The sequence below is a fragment of the Ceratotherium simum genome, chromosome 9, assembly GCF_057802395.1.
Source record: "Ceratotherium simum simum isolate JZ-2026a chromosome 9, ASM5780239v1, whole genome shotgun sequence".
Classification (NCBI taxonomy): Eukaryota; Metazoa; Chordata; class Mammalia; order Perissodactyla; family Rhinocerotidae; genus Ceratotherium; species Ceratotherium simum.
This window is the reverse complement of record NC_141908.1, coordinates 76,805,069-76,829,248: the sequence shown is the minus strand read 5'-3', so window position 1 is coordinate 76,829,248 and position 24,180 is coordinate 76,805,069. Positions and strand designations below refer to the sequence as shown.

At 45.4% G+C, this 24,180-nt stretch overlaps 1 protein-coding gene across 2 annotated transcripts in view; it reads right to left on the bottom strand.

The window, feature by feature from the left end:
• LOC106800147 (aldehyde oxidase 1-like) overlaps positions 1-24,180 on the bottom strand; it is a 71,394-nt gene that overhangs the window by 8,415 nt on the left and 38,799 nt on the right. The window contains exons 21-30 of one of the 2 annotated variants that reach the window (XM_087435569.1): positions 20,133-20,257; positions 18,601-18,734; positions 17,569-17,656; positions 13,182-13,268; positions 11,653-11,844; positions 9,452-9,679; positions 4,466-4,561; positions 2,455-2,583; positions 1,658-1,732; positions 161-213 (exon numbers count right to left, since the gene is read on the bottom strand). In XM_087435569.1, the coding sequence (XP_087291695.1) occupies positions 161-213; positions 1,658-1,732; positions 2,455-2,583; positions 4,466-4,561; positions 9,452-9,679; positions 11,653-11,844; positions 13,182-13,268; positions 17,569-17,656; positions 18,601-18,734; positions 20,133-20,257 (1,207 nt within the window). Of the gene's footprint in view, positions 1-160; positions 214-1,657; positions 1,733-2,454; positions 2,584-3,717; positions 3,784-4,465; positions 4,562-9,451; positions 9,680-11,652; positions 11,845-13,181; positions 13,269-17,568; positions 17,657-18,600; positions 18,735-20,132; positions 20,258-24,180 lie in introns of those variants that run through there. The other variant, XM_087435570.1, reaches the window with a different exon arrangement.

The following is a 24,180-nucleotide window of genomic DNA, read 5'->3' as shown; positions in this document are numbered from 1 at the left end:
CCTTGTGGACATCTGGATTAAGTAGCAGCCAAATGTTCTTTCTAACAGTGGGTTAATGGAAGGTACAAATCAGTTTTTGCCAAAACTGCAAACGGAAGTGAAACTCTTCCTCCAGAGCCCACCGCTGGTTTCCACAGGATGTTGTGAAGGGTCTCTGTACCTGAAGTATCCAGTCGCCGAGAGACTAACGCTTTCGTCAAAAGCGGCCTGCGCCTGTGAAAGAAGAGTGAACGTGACGCAGTGAGCATGTTCAGAGTAAGAACCACCCGAGACCTCAATTGTACTGTTACTATCTGTTCAAGAAAGCCATCAGTAGTCATAACTAGGAAGGACCAGGAGCAATTTACTCCTCCCAGCATTCTCCACTTCCACAGGCCTGGTGGTTCACTGCTTGCAGTGACAGCGTCGCTCAATGCATCTGATCATAATAAAGGACTCCTGCTGTGTTACACTATAGACCGGACTGCAGTGGGCAATGCGGGTTCTGCTTATGAAGAATTTCACTCGGTCATCTGGAAAGACTTAGCCCGTTACCATGGAACATGTAGGGAAACAACGCGTGGTTGGATGTTTAATTTTAATATCACGTATCCATAAGTCTTAGGAGAGGGGTATAATTTTGCTAAACTGTACCAGTTACACCAAAGGTTCTCCTGACTCTGCAGTGCACACAGTTCACTAATATACAGAAAAATGGACTTTAGGTCCATGTCCCCAAGTCTGAGAACGCAAAAGGTGAGAAGTGCAACCATTACAAGAGAAAGTGGGCTGAGGGCAGCATTTCACGGCGGGGGAGGACCGACTCTCTTGCACTGCATCTCTCTCCAGCTTTCTCCAACCAGACTCTCTCAGCCCTCCTAGGCCCAGGCAGCCCAGGCAGAGGGCAAAAATAAAGACGCCCAGAAAGGATTGAGAGCTCCCACAATATGAGTTATCAAATGAGTCCTAACTCTGTGGAATAGCAGGAGCCATTTCTAAGTAAGACTCCTCAAATGTTATTTCCTCCAGACCAATGCTACTAATGTGACATTCCAGAACAGTCAGCGTGACACATACTCCCAGCCTTTATTGATACTCATTCCATACCATCTAGTACTTTAGAACTTATTACTCTGAAAAGTTTGCTAGCTGACTTTAGAATGTGGGTCTTCTCTTCCAACTAGATTCCAAGTAGATCCAAGGAAGCAGTGGAGTGTTTCCATTCCATTCAGTGCCCACTGCTGGTGGAATGTACGCCCAATGGCTCGGTCTGCTATTTCTAAATGAGCACTTACATGATTTCTACTTTTATAGAAGGATTCTGGTGTTGTCTTCCCATTTTAGAAACAGTGGAACCCAACAAAGGAGAACAGATTTACAGCTATCATCTAGAAAATACCTAGGTTCCATAGGAAGAAACATTAATTAATTCTTGCTTAAAACAGGACAGAAGAACCATCTTTTTCTCTAATAGAGAATTTTCCTAGATGTAAGAGTTCCTCCACCATCATGATAAGATTTCCACATGCTGAGAGCCAAAGGGCCCCTATGTATCACTATGTAACTGTAGTGCCTTTTAAAGCCCTTTCTACCAGTATTTAATTCTCACATCTCTCTCTCTCACTCTCCCCCCTCCTTTTTTTTCTGACATGAAACACAGAGCAATAGTGATTCTCACCCAATCCTTCCACGTGCCGCGAGGATTCTTGCTGATGATGGGTTCAAGGCGTTTTAGAAGAGTTTGGCAAGCGTCCTAGGGATTATTTTTCAGTTAAAATTATGATCATCATTTCATGCAAACACCAATTCCTAAACTGCATGATTTGTGCCATTACATCAGCTTATTTGAGAACCCATGGGAACATGGCGAAGGAGGAGACCAGCCCTGTAGGAGGTGATGTGAAGATTGCATGGGGTGGATGAAGGGTGAGCTGGTCTTAAAGACGGGCCCCTGGGAGGGGGACCTTGTAGCCATGCTGAGAGGTCAGGAACTAACAGAAAAACTGTTGGCAAACCACCGGCCACTGTTTTAAACTCAGCACAGATTTACTTTGTGGGAAAGCCCGCCTTGGCAGCGTGCAGCCAGGGGAAAGGCGATGGAATCAGGGCGCAGGGAAGAGCCTTGCGATGGCGCTGGCATGAGGTGCACGTCTGGGTCACAGCTGCCGAGTAACCGCCAGAGGGAAGTGGAAAGACACCGAGACATTTCTGAGTAGAACTGAATCGACCTGCTGACCAGTGAGATGTCAGGAGGGAGGGAGAAAAGAGGGGGCATTTCCAGCTCAGCGGAGCCGCTGGGGGCTGCAGCACTGACTGGACCCGAGAAGGGGCTGGCGCTGGGCTGGCGGGGGTGGCGTCACCAAGATGGGTTGGAGGGAGATAAGAGCCGGATTCATTCTCAGCATCTTCTGAGCTCCACCCACGTACTTGGCCCTGATGGGTTAATGATTTGGAGGCCACTGCCACGATTTTTACCTTCACTGCCAACCCATTGAGATCCGCCACCACGGACCCTCCAGAGGGATTTGTATTAGGGACGGTTTCCGTGCTGGTTCCACGCAGGTGGACACTAGACATCGGCATCCTTAATTCACGACTGGCCACCTGGATTTCAGAAGACAGTTTCTTTTCAAGCACTTTGACTAGTCATAGACCCGAGCACACGCCCACGCGGTAGCAGGTGTGCGAAGCCCTCAGGCACGAAGGGGACAAGAGGACAGAACCATGAATTCCTCCAGCCACGAAAGCTCCTCTTTCTAAACACCCTGTCGCTAGTCTGGACCCCAAGCCCTGAGCACACATCTTTTTCTCTGACGTTCTTATGTGCGATAGCTCAGGAAGAGGAGGCGAGGCCCCAAGCCAAGGCAGGAGGAAATGCCGCACGTCTTCATCATCATGAAATCAGCCCCTTGGAGGCCTCTCCTACCACCGCGCTCTGCAAATTCTAGCAAAGCCCACCTTATCAGACAGGACATGCCTTATCCACATTTCTGGAGATGCTCCAGGAAAAGAGTGCCTCTTGTGACAAAGGACAATGGCCTTGGAAAAGCAGCAGCACCACGCATGATCACAGAAGGAAATGGTGCTGGCGCCACTCGCTAACACAATGACTTAGCTGCTGCTTTGCTCTTCCTTTGTTTTAGTGCTGGGAGCAACATCGCATTGCTAACTTCAGCTCATCCAAAATTCTCCTCTTTCATGAAATCAATATAGCTCAATAGAGTTTGCCCACAACGCGACAAGGACACAAGCATACAGATCCCTTCCACATCATTGGCTTTCAGAAGATCGTCTACACAGAGTAGCTTAGAACACAAAGGTCTCTGGTGGGCCCACATGGAAAACACTGAAGTCTCACCCCAAAAATGGGGAAGATACGACCAGACAACTCTGAAGTGGCTGATAACATGAAAGAAAATATATATTCAACATCTCTCTAATCAGAAAAATGCGAATCAAGGCAATAATGAGATACTATCATTCACCTATCAAATTTTCTAAGATTTTTTAACAATCTGTAACATACAGTGTTGGTTAGTGGTGTAATGAGACGGATACCTTCTGGAAAACAATTTGGTAATATGTGTCAAATGATTTAAAACACACTCTGGGCCTCAGTAATTCCATTTGTGAGAATCTATTTGAAGAAAATAATCATTTATCCAATCACAGGTTTATGTACAAAAACATTCATTGAAGTGTTCAACAACCGGGAATGATTAAGTAAATTATACGTACATCCACGTGCAGCCATTAAACAGCATGATCGCAAAGAATTCTTAATGACAGGAGGAAGTCCTCACTCTGTGTAAGGACCAGGGGAAAAACCAGGATACAAAATTAGATAAACAGCATGTTAGTGATTTTTTCAAAAAGAAAAAGGGAAAGATGGAAAGACCCCCAAAGAGTGACTATTGTGAAGTGCCGGAACTGTGCAGGGTCTTTTTAATTTTTTAAATTTTTTGCCTCTTCCAAATGTTCTATAATCTGTAATATTACTATTATGATTAACAAAATAGAAACAGTAGCTAATTATCTAAAGTGAATGAGCCAAAAGAAAACTGGTAAAGTTTGGTTAGAAACATCAAATGTGATTTACATTATCAACTGTTCAGAGTCCTTACTATAAAAAGGGCAAGAAATAAGCAACACAACAGAATTTACACATCTTTTTATTACCCAGCAAAGCTTCTAAAAAGACAAAAAAAGACACTCTTGTGACTATACCCAAAGGAAAGCAGCAAATAGCCACCCAACCTGCTTTAGCGATAAGACAACCTGAGACTATTTTGCTGCATTTTTAGGAGGGTCAGTTACAAAACTGGCTTGTTTACCAGTTTCCGCTAATAGCGTAACAGCCTAAGCTGTCAAGGCGAGAGTCTCCTCCCTTTTTAGTTTGGAACAGAAAGTGTACATCCACAGTTTCTCTCTCACACACACGTCTACAAGCACACACCCAATTTAACCCAATTATTTGCATTCTTACCTGGATCATCTTAGTGTGGACGCCCTGCCCCACCTCGATTCCACCGTGAGTCACCAGTGCAGACCCATCGAGATAAATGTGAACCAGGGCAGCAGCCTAAGCAAAAAAAGATGACAACGGTTTCATGATCTTTCTGAAGGATATTATCATATGCTTGTCAATTACACTTTCCCTTGAAATTTTCCTTTTCTTTCCACTCTCTGCCCACATATACACAGATGCTTCTCCCATCACCCTGAGAGGGCTGAGCAGAGCAGAGCAGGGGCTGCCTCATGATCCCCCCACAAGAGGCCAGGTTGTCGCTGGACAGCTTTGAATTGGGGCAGGACGATGCTCCTTAAGCTACTATTTCCTCAGTAGGCATTTGAGACCACTGGCGCCCTCAAGGATCCTCTGACCAGGGTGGACAACAATTTAGGTTTGGGGTTTGTTGGAGGAGGGTCGATGCAAAGGTAAGTGCAGATAGGCTGGTGAGAGGGGGAAGAGTTGTTTATGTGAACACATATTCCCATGGCTGTAGGCATGTTATAGAGAAGGAAAAACAGAAAACCAAATAAGGTGGGACAGATAGACATTAATGTCCTCCTGCAAACTGAGCTAAGCCCCTCTAAATCATCTTGGCACAGAACGACAGTGCTTTAGAGTTGGAGGGGAACTTGGGAGTAGTCTTATCTAACTGTAGAGCTCCCCACGGGGATCCAGAAGGAACGAAACTAACAGAATTAAAGGCTGCTGTAATCAGAAACAGCCACACTCCAGGCTAAACGTGCTTTACAATCTATAAGAATGTGCCTCCTGTCAAGTCTGCCCCTGCTAAGCTGGGGGGTGTGGAGATGTCCCAGGAGGCTGCGGAAAACAAGGACGCTGCTTCACTGTGAGTCTCCAGGGCAAGAGCAACGTGAACAGCATCCGGTCCCAGAGAAAATGCTTCTGATGGCGCCGCTGGGTTCAGCAGGGCCTGCAAGGCACACCCTTGCAGCTGCTCAGCTGGGAAGTGGCCACCTCACAGACACGGTCTGGGGCAGCCAGGGGTCACAGAGAGCTCTGCCAGTGAGGCTTCTCAACATCTACACTTCTGTGCAGAGTTACACAATCATCAAGGATTTGTAAAGGCAGGCCCTTCAGAAAATTCTGGTAACAAGCTAATTCCCACTTAACAAAGCTAAAATTTAAGTAAGACAATTACTCCCTTAGATTCCTTGTAAACAACTCTGGTCATAAGTGAAAGTCAATGGACTCCAATGTCAATCACCAGATACGCCCCAGGAAAGGAAGGACACCTTCCTAGATCCATTCTCTGCCCCGAGAGGGACCTCACAGCCACCTGTGGGCCATGGGCCACATTTGGAGGATCACCTATTTATCGGTATCCAAAGGTTCACATTACTCCAGTGAATGACAAGCAGAAGCCTCTGTCATTCCAAATAAGACACTTTTGACATTGAAAATGGGATCTACTTACCTGGTTGGCAGGTGTGAACCAGGGGTGCATTGGGACAATGGGGACAAAGGGGAACCCTTTCTCTGAGGACAAAGGCACATTCACAGCCCTAGGGAGAATCTTAGACCCTCGAGGAGGACATCACAGCCATGATAATCACACCCAAGAGCCTGGGAAGACGAGGCAGAGCGTGTTTTACTCTCTGGGGACACGTCACTCCTGGGAAGGCCTTCTGTGCTCCTGGCCATTTATCGTCAACACAGTAGAGTCAAGAAGCGGCATCCTCCACGGAGAGCCCAGAGTCAGCGGCCCTGGGGCTGCCATCAGATGCCAGGTGATGCCAGCTGCGACGGCTGCTCCTGGGCCCCACTGTATGGCACCTCATTGTACTCTGCTAGAATGGGAGCCCTGACAGGAAGGACCGTGTCCCAAGGCCTCCGCTGGAACACAACGTAGTAGCTCACACATAGTAAGTGCTCAATAAAAGGTTGATAAATGAATTTGCAATGGCGTAGCCATTCCATCTGTTTCTTAAACTCAAAAACTCTGCATTTGGCTTCCTTGGCTCTGCAAGCAATTCAGAAGTTGCTTGAGGGTGAAACTCTTGGTGACTGAGCTACAATTACAGTGGCCTGTGCATTTCCTACACTCTGTGACCCTGCTGGCAACAGCGCTCTGCCTGAGTGTCCAGGGCAGCATTTCTAACGGAGACTGCGGAGTAATTTGTTCCATGAGCTGCTGCAATCTCCTGGGGCCATTCAAAATGTCAAATTTGTTTCAGTTAAGTGGCAGCACTGGATGGTTGTTAGCGCCACAAAAGATAATTCCACAAAGCTTCATCTACCGAACTGGCACAACTAGAGCGTGGGAACAGATGCTTCTCCAATACAAACCGGGGACTTAGTGTGTGAAATTTAAATCCTCAAGCAGTGACTGCCCGTATTGGAGAGAAGGTTGCTTTGGTCCCACAGATTCCCAAAATTCCTCAGCCATTCAAACACGGGAGTGCCTGCTCTGTCCCAGTGCGGCACAAGGCAGTGGGAGGACAGGGCCAATCAGACACCGTGTGTCCTTCCGGGCTCACGGTCTAGAAGGACACATGGCACAGGTGAGGGATGTCTGACCCCTCAGCTGCGGAGCACAGTCCTGAAGTCGAATCCTTGTGCCGTCACTCACTAGCTGCATGTCCTCGGGCAAGAGAGCGAACCTCAAGGGGCCTCCGTTTCCCCTCCTATGACATAGAATCACACCTGCCCAACAGAGATGAGACGGAGGCTACATGAACTGGGAGATGACAAACCACCCAGGCCACGGCCTCACACACAGAAGGTGCTCCAGGATCGTTTCTAGTCTCTGCTCTACTCGGTTTGGTTCAGAATAGAGTCTTTCAGCACATGGCTTCCAGGAAGCAGCTTGACTGATCCCAAACTCCTGGATTGGGCCCTAAGCACATGTTGTAGGCGAGGAAGCTGGTTTCTGGGGAAGGATGGGAGGGGCGGTGGGGTGCCGGGGGAGCTCCTCTGCACCTCTGAGAATGAATTTGTACTGCCGGCTACTGTCTAGTTTCCTCCCAGCTGAGCGGAATCCACCTCCGTTCCCGCCTACAAGCGCCGTGGGGAGGCAGCTCCACGTAGCTGAGGAAGAACCGCTGCTGGAGCCTCTCAGACCCGAGTTCTAGCCCCGGCCCCGTCGCCCACCAGACGTGGGACTTTGGGCAAGTTATCTAAGCTCCGAGCCTCAGTGTTCTCACCTCTACACTAAGGATCCAAATCTTACAGGCTGCCCTGAGGGTCGATGAGATAAAATCTAAAAGCACTTAAAACATAGTAGAGGCACAGTAATTACTGTTATTTTTTATCTACTTTTGAGAAATTTCTGATGAGGGAAATGGGACAGACTCGGTCTACTGTAGAGGCCAGACAGCAAGTGATGGCAGCCGTTAAACAGAGACGGCCTGCCGTGTCTACCGCAGTCTAAGGCCCAGGATTGCCAGGAGACCCATAATCAGAGGGGAGTGTTTCCCCGAAGATCCCGGCCAGTGTGCTCAAGGACAGATGGCCCAGCCCGACCCCTCTGCTAGCTGCCAGCTCATCAGTTTACCCAAATTGCGTACCAAGAGTCACTGCTCAGAAACCCTTTTCCGGTGGAAGCTTCCCCCTTTCCTTTCCCGTTTAATAACCTGTTTTCGCTTTTATTCCTCAACCACAGCCTCTTGACGGCCGCCCTCGTCTGGGGAAACTGCAGGTGACGACATGGCTCTGTGCTGTTTTACCATTGTCACCAGGCAAGGAGCGGGGAGGCTGCAGCAGGATCAGCACGTGTGTTGTTACACTGCGCCTCTGAGCCATCACCTGCCTGCAGTCAAGCTGCACGAAGACATTCCAGCGATGCCGCCAACGCTGAACCAGGACGGCTATGGGAGAGGGGAGAGGACCCTCCCGCCCGCCTTTCCTGGCCTCCTCTGCTCCCTCAGCACCCAGCTTGCACCCGAGGGCTCCTCACAGCCCCACCCCATCGGTCCCCATTCTCTCTCTCAGCATACCTTCCTCATGGCTCAGCCAAAGGTGTGAATTCTGCAAAGAGGAGTGACAACAGTTTTGAGGCTCTGCCATCTTATGGACACAGACATATACACACACATACATATGTGTAAGAATGCAGATGCTAGGGGTCCCACATCACTGCTGCACAAAGAGCAAGAACAGAGCAGAGCACCAGCTGTTTGGGGTACGTTTCATTCAGGAATGAAGAGGTGGTGGGGCCGGCACCGTGGTGTAGTAGTTAAGTCCAGCACATTCCATTTCAGTGGCCCAGGGTTGGCGGGTTTGGATCCCGGGCACAGACCTACACCACTTCTCAGCCACGATCTGGTGGTGACCCACATATAAAATAGAAGAAGATTGACACAGATGTTAGCTCAGGGCTAATCTTCCTCAGGAAAAGAAAAAAAGAATGAAGAGGTGGAAACAGCAAAGTGGGATTTAGCAAGCAAGCAGGGAATTTATTTAATCAATTACAGAAATTAAACAAGAACGGATTTCCAGTCTTCCTTTCACACGCTGAACAACTGTCAGATGAACAAACTCCTAAATATCGTGCTTAAAAAAGTATTTAAATGATTTACTTTTCTGGATTTAGTTCACAACCCACCAAAAAGGGGAGGGGCACCAAATGCCTGGCGGCTTCCTGTTTCTATTTCTGGGTCCAGAGACACAGAATCACAGAGCGGCTGCAGGAGGAGTCTTGGTGGCCATCGCTCCCACCTTCTCACTTCACACTCGAGCAATGTGGGGCCCAGAGCGAGTTGACTCAGCTGCTTAATGCCAGGGCCAGGAGTAGACACCAGGTCTCCCGATTTCCCCCAAGAATGCTTGTCACCAACCCTGGGGACGAGGGCAAAGGAGCTCTCGTCTCCTCTGGAGAAAAGCTAGTTCGACTGAGCACAACATTGGTGAGGGTGACAATCAGGCATTGCAACCATATGGCTTTCCACAGTAATGGAAAATTCCTCAACGCCTGTTGATGTGTCTGTTAGGAGAACTGACCTGACCAGCAGCGTCTGAGCCAAGGCCCACAGGAAACTTCAGGGGGATGATGGCCAGCCCTTTCTTCTTCCAGTAATTCTCTGAGTTGAACTTTTCTACGGCCGCTTTCCTCAGGGAGTAGGAAGACTTGGCCATACATTCCTTCCAACACTGGATCAGGTTCTTGGCATTAATCTCCTGTTTGTAGGGTGTTTGGTCAATTTCACTGTACATGTTTATCGTTCGCACCTACAAAAGAAGAGATGGAAAGGTGGGGGGACTCGGCAGACCTAGTCTCTTCCGTCCACGTCCTCCTAGTCAAATTCTGCTCACCCTATTAGGCCCAGACTGAGTGCTATCACTCCTTGTTGAAGCCTTGCCCATGCATAATGGTCTCATCTTCCCCTGCTCGGAGCCTCTATCAAATATGTTAGCACTTACATGCTTTCTGTGCTGCTCTTGTGTAAGTTCAAAGGAAGGAATCCTTTCCTTATATGTCTTATGTAACTCAACCCAGTCCGGCACACTGTACTCTTAATTCTAGTTGCATTTGTGAATGTCTGTTGGAAGGTCATGCTGAACTTAATCTCCAGGCCACATAAGCTACGGGATTTGGATCATTCAGATGCTGGGGCAAGATAAGACCACTCACTTCCCAAACAGGAAAATAGGAGAGTTTGTTTAAATATAATCGATAACTAGGATGAAGAACAAATTAAAAGATTCTATTGCAGACATCTGAAGCCATGAGTAGAATTCTTCCTGAATTCCCAGAATTGGGGACTTATGGCTCCATCCGAGAATTAAAGGCGCCAAGTACCTCACATTCTCGGTTGAGAAAACTCTCAGCAGTGTGGCCAGCCACCTCCCAAGCTGACAGGGCCATTACAGACATGTACTCTCCCCATCCCCCCAAAAAACATTCCCCGATCAGTATAAAAGGAAGACTGGAAATTACTGAGCTGTGGCACTGAGGGAGTAGTGTTTTAAGGGTGCCTATTGTCTCCTCTAACTTCCCCGGGATGAAGGGAGGTCATTACCTGGCTCTCCTCCCTCGTGCTACCAAATGTGACACAGCGTCTGGGACAGAGGCTGTGATGAGATGGCCAGGAAGGGAGGGACAAGGGCCCCCCACAAGTTCAAGAGACATAAAGAAGATGGCTCCTGCCTATGGACGCAGAGTCCAATGTTGGAGAGGGTAGAGGAACTGGGGACTGGGGCTTTCCAAGGATTGCTACAGCAGGGGGCAAAGAGGCGTGGCCATCAGGGAACTCTGCCTGAGATGCCAGCTGAGGGCCACTGGGAGATTAGCCCGCCCTCACAGGGGGCTGTCGATTGCTGAGAGAGCTAGCAGAGATGGAGCCCCAGACACCATGCAGGGAAAGTCGCTACAGCAAACCAAGGAGAGGACAGAGAGCTGGCTGGGGAGAGGCCAGCTGGTCCTTCTCACCCCCACCCCAGCACCACAGCAGAGGGAGCAGGGGTCAGAGCACACCCGGCGTCTCCCCATCCTAACTCCACTCCAGGATTCCAAGTGGAAGGGAACAGAGCTTGTTAATGAATGAAATTGGGACACAGACTTAAAGAACAGACAGGCGGGCCGGCCCCGTGGCTTGGTGGTTAAGTGAGCGCGCTCCACTGCTGGCGACCCGGGTTCGGATCCCGGGCTCGCACCGACGCGCTGCTTCTCCGGCCATGCTGAGGCCGCGTCCCACATACAGCAACTAGAAGGATGTGCAGCTATGACACACAACTATCGACTGGGGCTTTGGGGGGAAAAAATAAATAAATAAAATCTTTAAAAAAAAAAAAAAAAAAAAAAAAAAAAAAAAAAAGAACAGACAGGAGAAGATTTCAGTAACTGAAATGACTGAAACTTTGTGACAGCTGCCTGAGATGTTAAGGAAGCAGGGAACAAGGGTTCAACAGAACTTGTTGGCAGCAGTTATGCCCCCAACCCGTGGAGACTTCTCACTAAACACGGTAGAATGCAACGCTAACTCCTCGAGATCCTCTGTCTCCAGGATGTTGGGGAAGGAGCCCGAGTAAGACGAGGACCTCTGCACTGTGGAGTCCTGGCTCTGTACTAACTAGTCAGCTGGGTTCCCTCAGCAAATCGTTTCACCCCTCTGGATCTCAAATTCCTTAACTTGCATGACCCCCATGGCCCTCCCACCGCTGGAATTCGAGGCCTTTCCTGTGTGAGACTAATTCAGCATTACCTTCTCAGGGGACAACCCACATCTGGCTGCGACTTCCGTGATGCAGGATTCGGTGATCAGCCCCGCCTGGGGGAAGCCAAACCCGCGCAGAGCCGTGTTGGATGGAAGGTTGGTTCTGCACGCCCGGGCCCGGCAGCGCAGGTTGGGAAACTTGTAAGCATTTTCCATTTTCAGAACTCCCATTTCTATCACCTGAGGAAATCCAGAGTCGATGTGATAAGACCCTCATCCTCCCATACCTGTTTACCATCCTGAGACCTCAGACCAAATCCAGGCCAGAAATGACTGACTGACCCTCTCTACATCATATCACACAGGCTAAAACAGACCCACGTCCCCAGTTAAATGAATTTTTGCTATAAAATAATTTTTAAGGGTTTGAATAATTTATCTTTTGAAATCATTATTTTTTATTTTCATATTTTAAGGCTAATACATTTTTTCCAGGTTTCAAACGTTTCCAAAAGCCTTTGAAGCATCCATAGGCCCTAAACACTGGGTCTACAGAACATAATGAATAAAATATCCTGGAAAACAGGAAAAAAAATGTCTTGGCATTCGGTCTAATGCATTGGTTAACCAGGGGCAATTTTGCCCCCTCTCTCTCCTAGGACATCTGGCAATGTCTGGAGACATTTTTGGTTCTTAAGACTTGTTGACACAAATAATCTATAATCAATCTATAAATCAAAATTTGGAGTGCGTTTATGATGAGCCAGGTCTGAGGACTATGCCCAGGGGGCTTCCTTCTGCAAGGAAGAAGAAGTAGGGTGTACAGAGTGGTTATACACTGCCTTGGAACAAAGAGAATACATCACGTATAACAGGAATATCTCTTTTACTACTGTCATGAAAGGCTTAGCTGGCACAGCAAGTCAGTGGTCATAAGGCGAGAACAGCGATTCAGTAATTAATCCTTAGTTTCCAGGAAGAGATGCTTATCCTTAAAGAAATGGCGATATGGAGGGGAAGCTACATCTCTATCTTTAAGGGCATCACTCTTGTCTTTGGGACATGGGAAATGTTTAAAGCAGATGTACAATGCATGCTCAACAGGCCACATCAGACCTTTTTGGAAAAACAAGGTCAGGCAAATTAGTTTTAAACCAAATAGCTTCCTCATATATTCCAGTATATCCAATACTTGTCATTCATTCATCAGAGTGGAGGGTAGCTGTGCCACTGACACCTACTGGGTGGAGGTCAGGATGTTGGTAAACATCCTACAATGCACAGGAAAAGCCCCAAAACAAAGAATTATCCAGTCCAGAATAGCGCCATGGTTGAGGTCTGATGCTTGCATTTGGGAAAAGAGCTCTAGGTATAGGAAACATGGAGATAACACACAGACACAGACGTCGCCAATATCTCGGGGCTCACTCTGGAGGCACCAGTAAGACATGGCTATCCCTGAAACAAGGGTCTGATGATTTTATAGTTAAATGTTATTTAACTGTTGAACATGTTATGAAATAAATCATTTTATGTAACACTTTCCAGAATGTAAACTTGTTCCTTAAAACACTTACAAATAGTGACTCATCCAGGGTGGCGCCTCCATTGTTGTAATGCTCCACATCCAGGGCCAAGATTCTGCCATTGTTCATGAATCCAGCCTGGGGAAAGAGAACTGACATTAGATACTGGTGCTGGGGACCACGTCTCTCTAACGTTTACTTTGTCACTTGTGAACCCTCCTCATACAAGAAAAAAGCTTCATGACATTGGATTTGGCAATGATTTCTTGGACATGACACCAAAAGCACAGGCAGTGAAACAAAAAAATAAGATAAATTGGACTACATCAAAATGAAAAACTTCCATGTATCAAAGGACACAATCAACAGAGTGAAAAGGCAACCCAGAGAATGGGAAAAAATATTTGCAAATCATATATTGGAGAGGGGTTAATATCCAGCATGTATAAAGTCCTCCTACAACTCAACAACAAAAAAAACAAGCACCCTGATTAAAAAGTGGACAAAGGGGGCTGGCCCGGTGGTGCAAGCAGTTAGGTGCGCGCGCTCCACCGCCGTGGCCCGGGGTTCGCTGGTTCGGATCCCAGGCACGCACCGATGCACCGCTTGTGAGGCCATGCTGTGGCGGCATCCCATATGGAGTGGAGGTAGATGGGCATGGATGTTAGCCCAGGGCCAGTCTTCCTCAGCAAAAAGAGGAGGATTGGCAGATGTTAGCTCAGGGCCAATCTTCCTCACAAAAAAAAGAAAAAGAAAAGTGGACAAAGGATCTGAATAGAGATTTCTCCACAGAAGATATAAAAATGTCCAACAAGCAGATTAAAAGCTGCTCAACATCACTAATCATTAGGAAAATGCAAACCAAAACCACAAGATACCATCTCACACCCATTAGCACGGTTACTATAAAGACAAACAACCAGTAACAGAAAATAATACATGTTTGTGAAGATGTGGAGAAGTTGGAAACCTTGTGCACTGTTGGTGGGAAGGAAAACGGTGCAGCTGCTATAGAAAACAATATGGAAGTTCCTCAAAAATTAAAAATAGAACTACAATATGATCCAGTAATCCCACTTCTGGGTATTTATCCAAAAGCACTGAAAGCAGGTCTCGAAGAGATGTTTGCACACCTATGTTCATAGCAGCCTCATTCACAATAGTCAAGGGGTAGAAGCAACCCAGTGTCCACTGATGGATGAATGGATAAACAAAATGTGGAATGTACAAACAATGGAATTTCATTCAGTCTTAAAAAGGAAGGAAATTCTGACACATGCTACAATAGGGATGAACTTTCAGGGAGTTATGTTAAGTGAAATAAGCCAGACACAGAAAGACAAATACTGTTTGATTCCATTGATTTGAGGTACTTAGGGTAGTCAAATTCCTAGTGACAGAAAGTAGAATGGTGGTCCCCAGGGGCTGTGGGGAGGAAGGAATGGGGAGTTATTGCTGAATGGGTGCAGAGTTTCAGCTTTACAAGAAGAAAAGAATTCCAGAGATGGAGGGTGGTGATGGTTGCACAACAATGTAAATGTGCTAATGCCACCAAACTGTATACTTAGAAATGGTTAAGACAGAAATTTTATGTGTGTGTATTTTGCCACAACTAAAACTAATAATAAAAAAGGAAGGGTCGAGAAAGCTATAAAACCAAAACAAACAGACAAAAACTCCTCAAGTCCATTCATCACTACTAGTCAATCAATCCTTTGCTCTCCTCCTAACGCAAACCAACTGCCTAGTTCTTGACCTCTCCTTCTTGCCACAGGCGGATTCTGGCTCCCATCCTCACATTTCTACCTAAACTTTCTCCCCTAAAGCCACCTAACCTCCTAATCTCCGCATCCGATGGCCTGCACCTAGTGTACTCTGCACAGTTTACTCATAGGGCCCAATCCAACCAAATGCTGCTGGGAGGTCTTTCAAATAAATATCATCCTTGCTTTTAAGGTGTAATCAATACCCCTGTTTCCCAGGTGTACGCTGCTTCACTATCTCTGAACTTATTAAAGTTCCCTTTAATGATTTTTGTTAAACGGAACCAAATTCAAACCAAAGTCGTGGTCAAGGGCACGGCCTCTGAACTCCAGCAGTTTGTGCTGGAGTGCTGGCTCTGCGATCCAGGCAAGCTATACAGCCTCTCTGACTATCTGTGAAGTGGCCATGAATAAGGCAATGCATGGAAACTAATATGTAAGTGACTGAAACACAGCTCGTGTTCTAAATATAAATTATTAATATTACTATCATAAATATTATCATCTCCTATCCTCACACTATTCTCCATTAGAAAACATTATTTTCTCATAGTTTTAATCACTGCTATGCTGATGGCTTCTATAACTATAATCCAGTCCTTTCAATAAAGTCCCATATTGGTGAAGGACATTTCTACTTAAATGTCCTGTTGTCACTTCTTTCCCAACATTTACACAAACAAGCTCATCATTGTCCCTCCAGATTGGTTCTTCCTTCCAACTTGGCTCTTTATACTAGAAACTTCCAAATCATGTTAGTGGTTTTAGTCCCCATTGTACTGGCCAAGTTTGTCACCAACTCCTCTTTTATTTCATACTATCATGGCTCTTGGACCCGTCTCTTCTTCTGCATCTTGCTATCATAGCTCAGACCCCAACAGTTTCATGTCTGACTGCATCAGCTGCCTCCTGGTGGTCTGCCTGCCTCCACCCTCTCTCCTCCCCAGATGGCCTGGTGCCATCATATCACCCTCCCCGATGCACCCATGTTTGGTTATGACACTTGACTGGTCAAGGATCTGCTCAGTCTCACTCTCTCTCATGAGATCAAGGTTAAACCCCCATCCTGGGACTCCAGGCTCCTCTCAGTCTGCACCACTTAACCTGACCAATCCTCGTTTGCACCCCTCTTCAGTAAGCACTCTGTGCTCTCTTCCCTCTCTCCTACTCCTGCCCTGATCAAACACACCATGTTCCTCCCACCTCTGCATGTTCGCTCCCACTCCTTCCACCACCTGGACGCCCTCTTTCTGCCATCCATTCCTGAAGGCCATCTATGTGTCACTTTCTCTAAGATGTCTCCTGTACATACTCAAGCTCATATTCATCTCTCCCCAAAGGTTTACTCTGTGCGCAGATTATTGTTTTCACAATGACATCATGTGTGTAAGTCTTATTTCCCCCTCAACTCCCAAAATGTAATCTCTGTCAGGACAAAGTTCACTCTAATAAATCTTTGTTGAACTAAAGCAAATTCAAAATATAGCTTAGAGTGAATGTGAGTTGAAATAGACACGTTCATTATCTTCTAAAAATATGTATGCAGGTACACCAGCTGTAGAAGAGACAATGCTGTGTTCAACAAATCCTGGGCACACAGGAGACTACATTTCCCAGCCTCCCTTGCAGTGAAGTGGCAAAGTCCTGGGCAATAACATATGGATGGAGGCAAGGTCCACACTTATAGGCCTGGTGCCTGAAACACCTCTCACATAACACTCCTGCTCTCTCTCTCCCCTTGTCTTCTGCCCTTTGCAGAAGGTCCAGTAGGGGACTTGGAGTCCCTAGGGCAGTGCTATCCGTAAAACTTTCTGTGATGATGGCAATGTCCTATACCTGCACGTCCAATATGCAGCCACTAGCCACATATAGTTACTGAGCACTTAAAATATAGCTAATGCATCTGTGGAACTGAATTTTAATTTTCTTTAATGTAGTTAAAGTTTAAATAGCCATATGTGCCTTGTGTCTTCCGTACTGGACAGTGCAGTCCGAGGGGATGATGGTGGCATTACTAGATGGTAAAAGCTTGAGTCCTCCAATGATTTTTTGGTGCAGGGTCCTCTCCTCTCCCCTTCCCCAACCCTCACTGTTTACACTGGGCTGTTACTTGAGCAAGAAATAACACAATAAAGGTTTAAGTCTCTGAGAGTTTTTACTTGTTTATTACAGCAGTTAGTCCATTCTGACAACTACTTATTTCTTATAAAGCAAAAAATAATTATTTTCTCCTATGGAAATTTTTCTAAGAACTTCTGGAACAGAGTTTTACAAAAATACTCTCGATATATTGAAAAATGAGGAAACTGTTGGCAAATAAATGCAATCTCACATAACATTATTCTTACAGGAATTATTCTGTTTTTAAATTACGTGGAAACAGTACGGTTATGAGATCTACTTTCACAGATGCATATCCTCGTGTGTTTTCCGGTTATTTGCTCTGCACCAGCCAATACCAGCTAGTACTCTTCACAAACTGACATCTCTGAGCAAAGCAGAAAAGCTTCACTGAACAATCAGCACAAGGAATGGAAAGTTCCATGGAAGCAAAATTGGTTGATTTGCTCATTGTTAGTCCCCATTGGAGAGTAGCCAAATGCTGCGCCCTGCACTTACGGAATGTCCTACTTACAACACGAATCCTTTCCGCTCCCCCTTCTTTCTCTACTCACTTTGTACTTTCCAAGGTAAGGGTGGCGGCCCGCAGTTATTAACATGTCTTCTCCTCGTTCCAGAATGCAGCGGACTGCACAACCGTGTCTAAAACAGAAAAGAAAGCAAGAGAGGCAAACTCTTCCACCAAGTGGGTATTACCAGGGGTTCATATAACACCTAGTGAGAGCCTGAGGGGCATCCACACACCTAACAGAACTACTCCCTGAGCCCAGCTGTGCTGATCTCAGGCCTACACTGTGGTCTCCCTCCTGCTGGGTTAGGGCACAACGCCTGGCATTCACTACTTATGGGAGGAGAGCTCTTGGGTGCCAGAGGCTCCAGGGAATGCTTGGGGGTTATTTCCCACTGTGGGAACAGCCTCTGCCATAGGCGAACAGTCCGAAGGCCACAGTATAGACTGGTTACAAACAGAGGAACTCAAGCGGTCTCTGCCTGTCAAGTGCTCCCTGAGAAGACAGGTCTAGAATCGGGGTCTTTTGTGTCATGGACACAGGAACTGACCTACATTACTCAGCAGAGAAATTAAGCCTTCCAGGTGCGCCTGCTCCAAAGACTATTTCCTATGGGAATGTTTTGAGATTCTCAAAGGAAAATGGTAATACAAATAAAAGTAAGCATAACGAAAGCAAAATCTCCATTTCAATCAAGGGAAAAAATATATATGATATGAATATATGAATATGAATTCATACATATATACAAATATATAAAACTTTAGAGATATATATCTTACAAGTAACTCCTATACTTTCAAGACCTGTTTCTGTCTACTCTCCAGGTATTACAGTATTTTTACTGTGGTTTCTATTCTTTTCAGTAATTGATTCTCATTTTGGTTCTTATAGTATGTAGTTTGACAGCATAAGATAAAGACGTTGTAATAAGCTGGCAGCTTGTTGGTGTATTTGTATATTCTATGTAATTTTAAATAATCTTGACCCAGATTCTTCCTCCTTAACCCTGATATTGTGAATGTTAGGCATGATCTCATTTTATTTTTGTCTGTTTAGCAGATTTTCTCCACTTACTTGTTTGCAGCAAATGCAGTGACAGCCGCCATGATGCCAGTTTTGATCCCTTTTCCCCCGAACGCCCCACCAAGACGCTTTACATGACACATGACCTTGTTAGCTGGGAGCTTCAGGGTTGAAGCCACTATGTCCTGTAAAGGGTAACAGTTTTTGTTAATCAGACCCACCCGTAGCAAGGGAGGGGGACAGCCCTGGCCCATTGGTTCCATAATGTCCATGCTACACAAACTGTGTGCTTATACTAATAACTAGATGATTTCCAAAGACCTGGGCATGCATCCATGCCTGGTCTCAGTGGTATTTGGCTATAATGAAATTGCCAAAACTATCACTAACATTAAGTAGTCCTTTCAATATCAGTGAGATGTTTTCGTGTTAAATTTTTTAAAATTTTCCCCATGAACCACACCCAAAGTGTCCTTTCCACACTGATCCCTAGGGGTGTGTTTCCTGAAGCAGTGAGATGTTAGGGTCTTTCCCTGCATCCTCCTGTCTCCCTGCAGGTTCTTCTCACCTCCCATTTGGATTCCTGCTGAAGTTGACCAGCAGGTCTTCCCCGAATGCAGGCCTTGCTCTTCTTTGCCATCCTATTGTTTAGAGGGCATTTATATAGACGGGGACCCCAGAGGGGTGAAGTGATGGGCTCAATGTCACGCCAGGCGTGAGGAGCAGAACAGGGCTGGGGTGGGGCTTGCCAGGCCCTTCCTACTGTTCTGCCTTCTAAAAGCCTCAGTCTCCACACTTCCCCATTCCCACCTGCTCTGGTCACAACACTGGCTCCTTATGACCCACTGAATCAAGACCCCTCTGCTTTGTTCCCTGTACTTTCACGCTTAAACTAGGCCCACCAAATGCATCCTCCGTTCCAGCGTGGGCATCTTCGTGCCTTTCCTCTTTCTTATATGCATGCTTCCTGATACATAGGACACAGGCAATAAGTGTTTGCAGAAGCAATGAGTGAATGAATGAATGAATGAGTGGCATTTGCTCTTGGTGTGGAATGACCTGGAAATGGCCACTCTTCTCACCATCTAGACAAACCTCACTCTCACTATAAATCCAAACTTAAAATTTGTTCTGCACGGGACTTATGGATGATTTTAGAACCCAGCAAATCCTTATTCTCTTAATTCTCCCACCTGTGTAAATTCTAACCTAGCTGCTTATGTAGTTGGTTGTATTCGGTCCAAAACGTTTCCTAACGGCTTCATGTGAGTTAGGTTCTATAGGCTTTGGAGGGCAGGCCTTCCTCTTTTTTTTGTATTCTTAACAGTGTCAAGAGTACAGCAAGAGACTTGCTGATTCCATAATTGGTTTTAAAGTTATGAATCCACAAACAGGAGGCCCCTACTTCCATACTCTCTTAAAAGCCTTGCAATTGTATGGCTATTAATACCCAAACAGATTGGTTATTAATACTCCAAATTTCTTCAGTCTCTGATATGACACTTTTGTCTCCAGTTGCTCCTGGTATATTTTGCTGGCAGAAATCATTTAGCCATGTTCCCTCCACAGCGGCCCCATGTTACCTGTACGTATTTGGGAATCTGTGTGGACACGTAGACATCTATTTCTTGATCCTCTCCTTTGGGAACAACCAGCATGCTTTGGGTTTCCATATAGAAATGTTCTTGACCTCCCACATGTACTTCACCTGTTACAGGAAAGTAGACCAGAGTCAAGGAGGCTGTCAGAGAGGACAGATGGTGTCCCCCAGCCGTTATCCCATTACGGAGACAGTCCAATGATGGTGCTTCACTGGGACAGGAGGCTGCACAGTGAAGGGCCACCAACAATAGTCAGCGTTCATTATAGATGCAGATTTGATGTAGAGTCCTGTAGGGGACTCTGTCATTGCTGCCAATACAGTAGGTCACAGAATCCTAGGGAAGGGTGTGTGACTTTCCAGACTCAAAATACTATGGCGAGGAGACTTCCAGTTCCAAAACAAGATGGAGCAGATGTACTTACTCTGTTCCTTCTGCTAAGTACAGCTAATAACCTCGGACGTTAGGTATAAAAGAAACATAAGAAGACTCTGAAAGGCAGAGAGATGGGCAGACCAGCTAGGGACTTTGGGACCCAAGCAAAGACACAATGGTGAGTTCAGTGGGCTTTGTTGTTGTTGTTTATGTTTGCTTCAATATCCTAGACTTGGTGCCAGAGAAGCCAACGATCCAAGAACACCAACAGGCAAGGACAGAAAAAAGCCCCAAGAAAACCCTCCTTTCTCTAGCCAAAGGACCAGGAAAGGGGAAATCTAACAGGACAGAAAACTTTTATGTAATAGCACTCTATTCCAGCCAAACACTACAGAAAAAACTGTGGCCTTATCCTTATCTGCAACATTTGAGTGGGGAACCTAGACTTCTGCTCTTCTCAGGCTGTAACGAGATGACCCAACCCTCTGCTGGGTGGTGTCAGTGGGGCCATATGTGGAACATGGACTTCCACCCTCCACCTAGCAATAACAAGGCATCAGCCCTCTTTCCCAACCAACATAGGGTCAGAAGTGCTCTGGCAAAATAGGAGATTTAAGACGGAGAGTCTTATAATATAATACCCAAAATGACCAAGACACAATCAAAAATCACTCATCATACCAAGAACTCAACTTGAATGAGAAAAGATCATCAACAGATGCTAACCTGGAGATGACACAGATATTGGAATTATCTGACAAGGATTTCAAAGCAGCATCATAAAAATGCTTCAGTGAGCATTTACATGAACACTTGAAACAAATAGAAAATCTCAGCAAAGAAACAGACGATATAAAAAGAACCAGTTGGAAATTTTAGAACTAAGAAATACAACAACCAAAATTTAAGAGGCTCAGTGGATGACCTCAACAACAGAATAGAGAGGACAGAGGAAATAACCAGTAAAGAGGAAGACAGAACAACAGAAATTGCCTAATCTGAACATCATAAAGAAAACAGACTGAAAAGAAAATGAGCAGAGCCTCAGGAATCTGTATACATATAATAAATGATTGAAATTTGTGTCACTGAAATCAAATACTTGCAGAAATAATGGGTGAAAATTTCCCAAACTTGGCAAAAGACACAAACCTACAGATTCAGGAAGCTGAGTGATTATTTGGGAATATGATAAATCCAAAGAAATCCATGCCAAGACACATCACAAACCTCATAAAAGTTAAAAAAAGAAAATATCTTGATAGCAGAGAGAGAAAAATACTACCTCACCTATAGGGGAAAAATACTTTGAAAGGCAGCAGATTTCTCATCAGAAACTATGGGGACCAGAGGAACTGGTACAACATCTTCTTCAAGCACTGAAAGACCTGTCAACTCAGAATTCTGTATTCAGTGAAAATATCCTTCGAGGATGAAAAGGAAATCAGAACATTCTTAGATGAAGGAAAGCTAACGAAATTTGTCTTAAAGAGACTTACACTAAAATAATGACTAAGGGAAGTTTTAAAAACAGACAAGAAATGATCTTTTTTAAAAAAGGACTCTGGGAACAGGAAGACTTCTGTTCCTGTTCAGAAAAGAGAGAGAACAATGGAAAGAATAAAAATACAGGTAAACACAGTAGACTTTCCTTCCCCTCTTGAGTTTTATGAATTGCATTTAAAGCAAAAATATAACATTGCTTCATGTGGTACTCAATGAATGTGGAGGGAATTTTTAAGACAATGATATTATAAATGAGGGAGAGTAAAGGGATGTAAAGGGAGGTAAGGTTTCTATACTTTACTCAAACTGATAAATGTTGCTACTAGATATATTGTAATATATATAAATAAAACTTAACACCTAGAACTACCACTAAAAAGCTAAAAAAAGAGATACACTGAAAAACACTATATATAAATCAAAAAGGAATTCTGAAAAATCTTCAAGTAACCCATTGGAAGACAGGGAAAAAAACAAAAAACAGAGGAAAATTATGAGCAGCCATCACATGAGGTGGAAGGCAGACTTTTAAAAATTAAAAATTATAGCCCAAAATGGTGATTTCCAAATTGTTTGAGGGAGATTCCCAAGGAAATCCTTTGTACTGTTGTCTGGACTTCCTATCTTATCCAAAATCTGAGTAAAGAAAGAGTATAGAAAAATAAGCTGACTCTTTCATTTATAAAATATAAAAATCAAAATGTCAAGAATTCAGATCTCAATTTCAACTCAAGCTTTTATCAAAGACTGTATATTGAAACCCTACTTGTCAGTAGGCTCAAATTCATGGTTTGCAGTATTAGCATTTCCACCTAGCCACTCAGAAATAATTTTGTTAAACATGGACCTCATTTAAAAAAAAAAACTAATAAATATTAGACAGAGCTCTTTGTCCTTAAACCTTTAAGGCAGGCAAGGGTTTAGACCCTGTTACACTGCGCTGGCCCCCCGCAGCCCTCGACCCATGGCACCCTCACTCTGTAGGGTGTTGCTCTCAACTCTCTGGGTTGGAAACCAATTTGATGAACTCATCCCGGAGACAAAATTTTATCCCCCTGTGGGTGTAGAGTGATTCCTCCAGGCATATTTACATTTTAATAAGAGGCCCTTAAAGACGGAAAAGCCGCTCAGACATGAAGGAGTCATCTGTCCCAGGCCCAAGAGGACAGGCTCTGGGGAAGCTCACCCCACGTCAGGGCTCCCAGATCTCCTGCAAATCCTGCTCAGAGACTGTGCTCCACACTCTGCAGTGTGAGGCCCATCCCGGCCAACAGAAGGTTAAAGCGATGAACGAGAAGCGGCACAACGCGGAGCAGAGAAGGCTCACTGCAGAGCTGGGACACGAGGGTAGATGCGATTTTAATGCCCTCTGGTGCCGTGACCCCAGGGCTAGGGAGGGCTGACATACACCCCCACATGGGTTAAAGCAAACAACGGTCACTCTCTTCAAGAACACAGTCTGAGACTTGATGTCATGCTCCACATATTTTATCTTTCCAATATTCTCTTTTCCTGAAACACCTATTTTCCCAGGGGCAGACACAGTGCTGTTATTACTACTCTCAATGAATCACCTCTCATTGAAATGATGAGTTAAAAATTTTTACTCCAAATGACAATTACAGAATAAGAAAAAAATACCTCAAACTCATGAGTCAAGAGGATGAAAACTTAAAAGTAGAGTAAATGTCCCTTTTAAAGCCTCCTGTGTCACTTTTACACATATCAATGGGATATGGGGCTGTAACAAGGTAAAAGTCAAGTAGAAGACAGATGGAACAAATTACCTAACTGAATTAAATCATTAAATAACATGTCAAGGAAAAATACAATAATTGAGTTCTCACACAAAAACATTATGGCAAGAACAGAGCCAAGAACACACTATGGCACAGGTGCAGGAAACCCTAAACAGTGGCATGTCCAGGATGCTCACACCATGGTCTCTATGCCAAAAATGCCCCTCCTTCTCTTCTCCCACAAAATGAACTCGCCCTTCGAGGGAACCACTTTTACTAAACCTGAGAGTCACCCGGAGCACTGTGAACACTCATCAGAAACAGAGTCCTGGGCACCCGGGATCCTCCAACTCCAGAATTCCAGGAAAGGGCACAGGAGTCTGCAGGCAGGTCTCACAAACATCTCACAG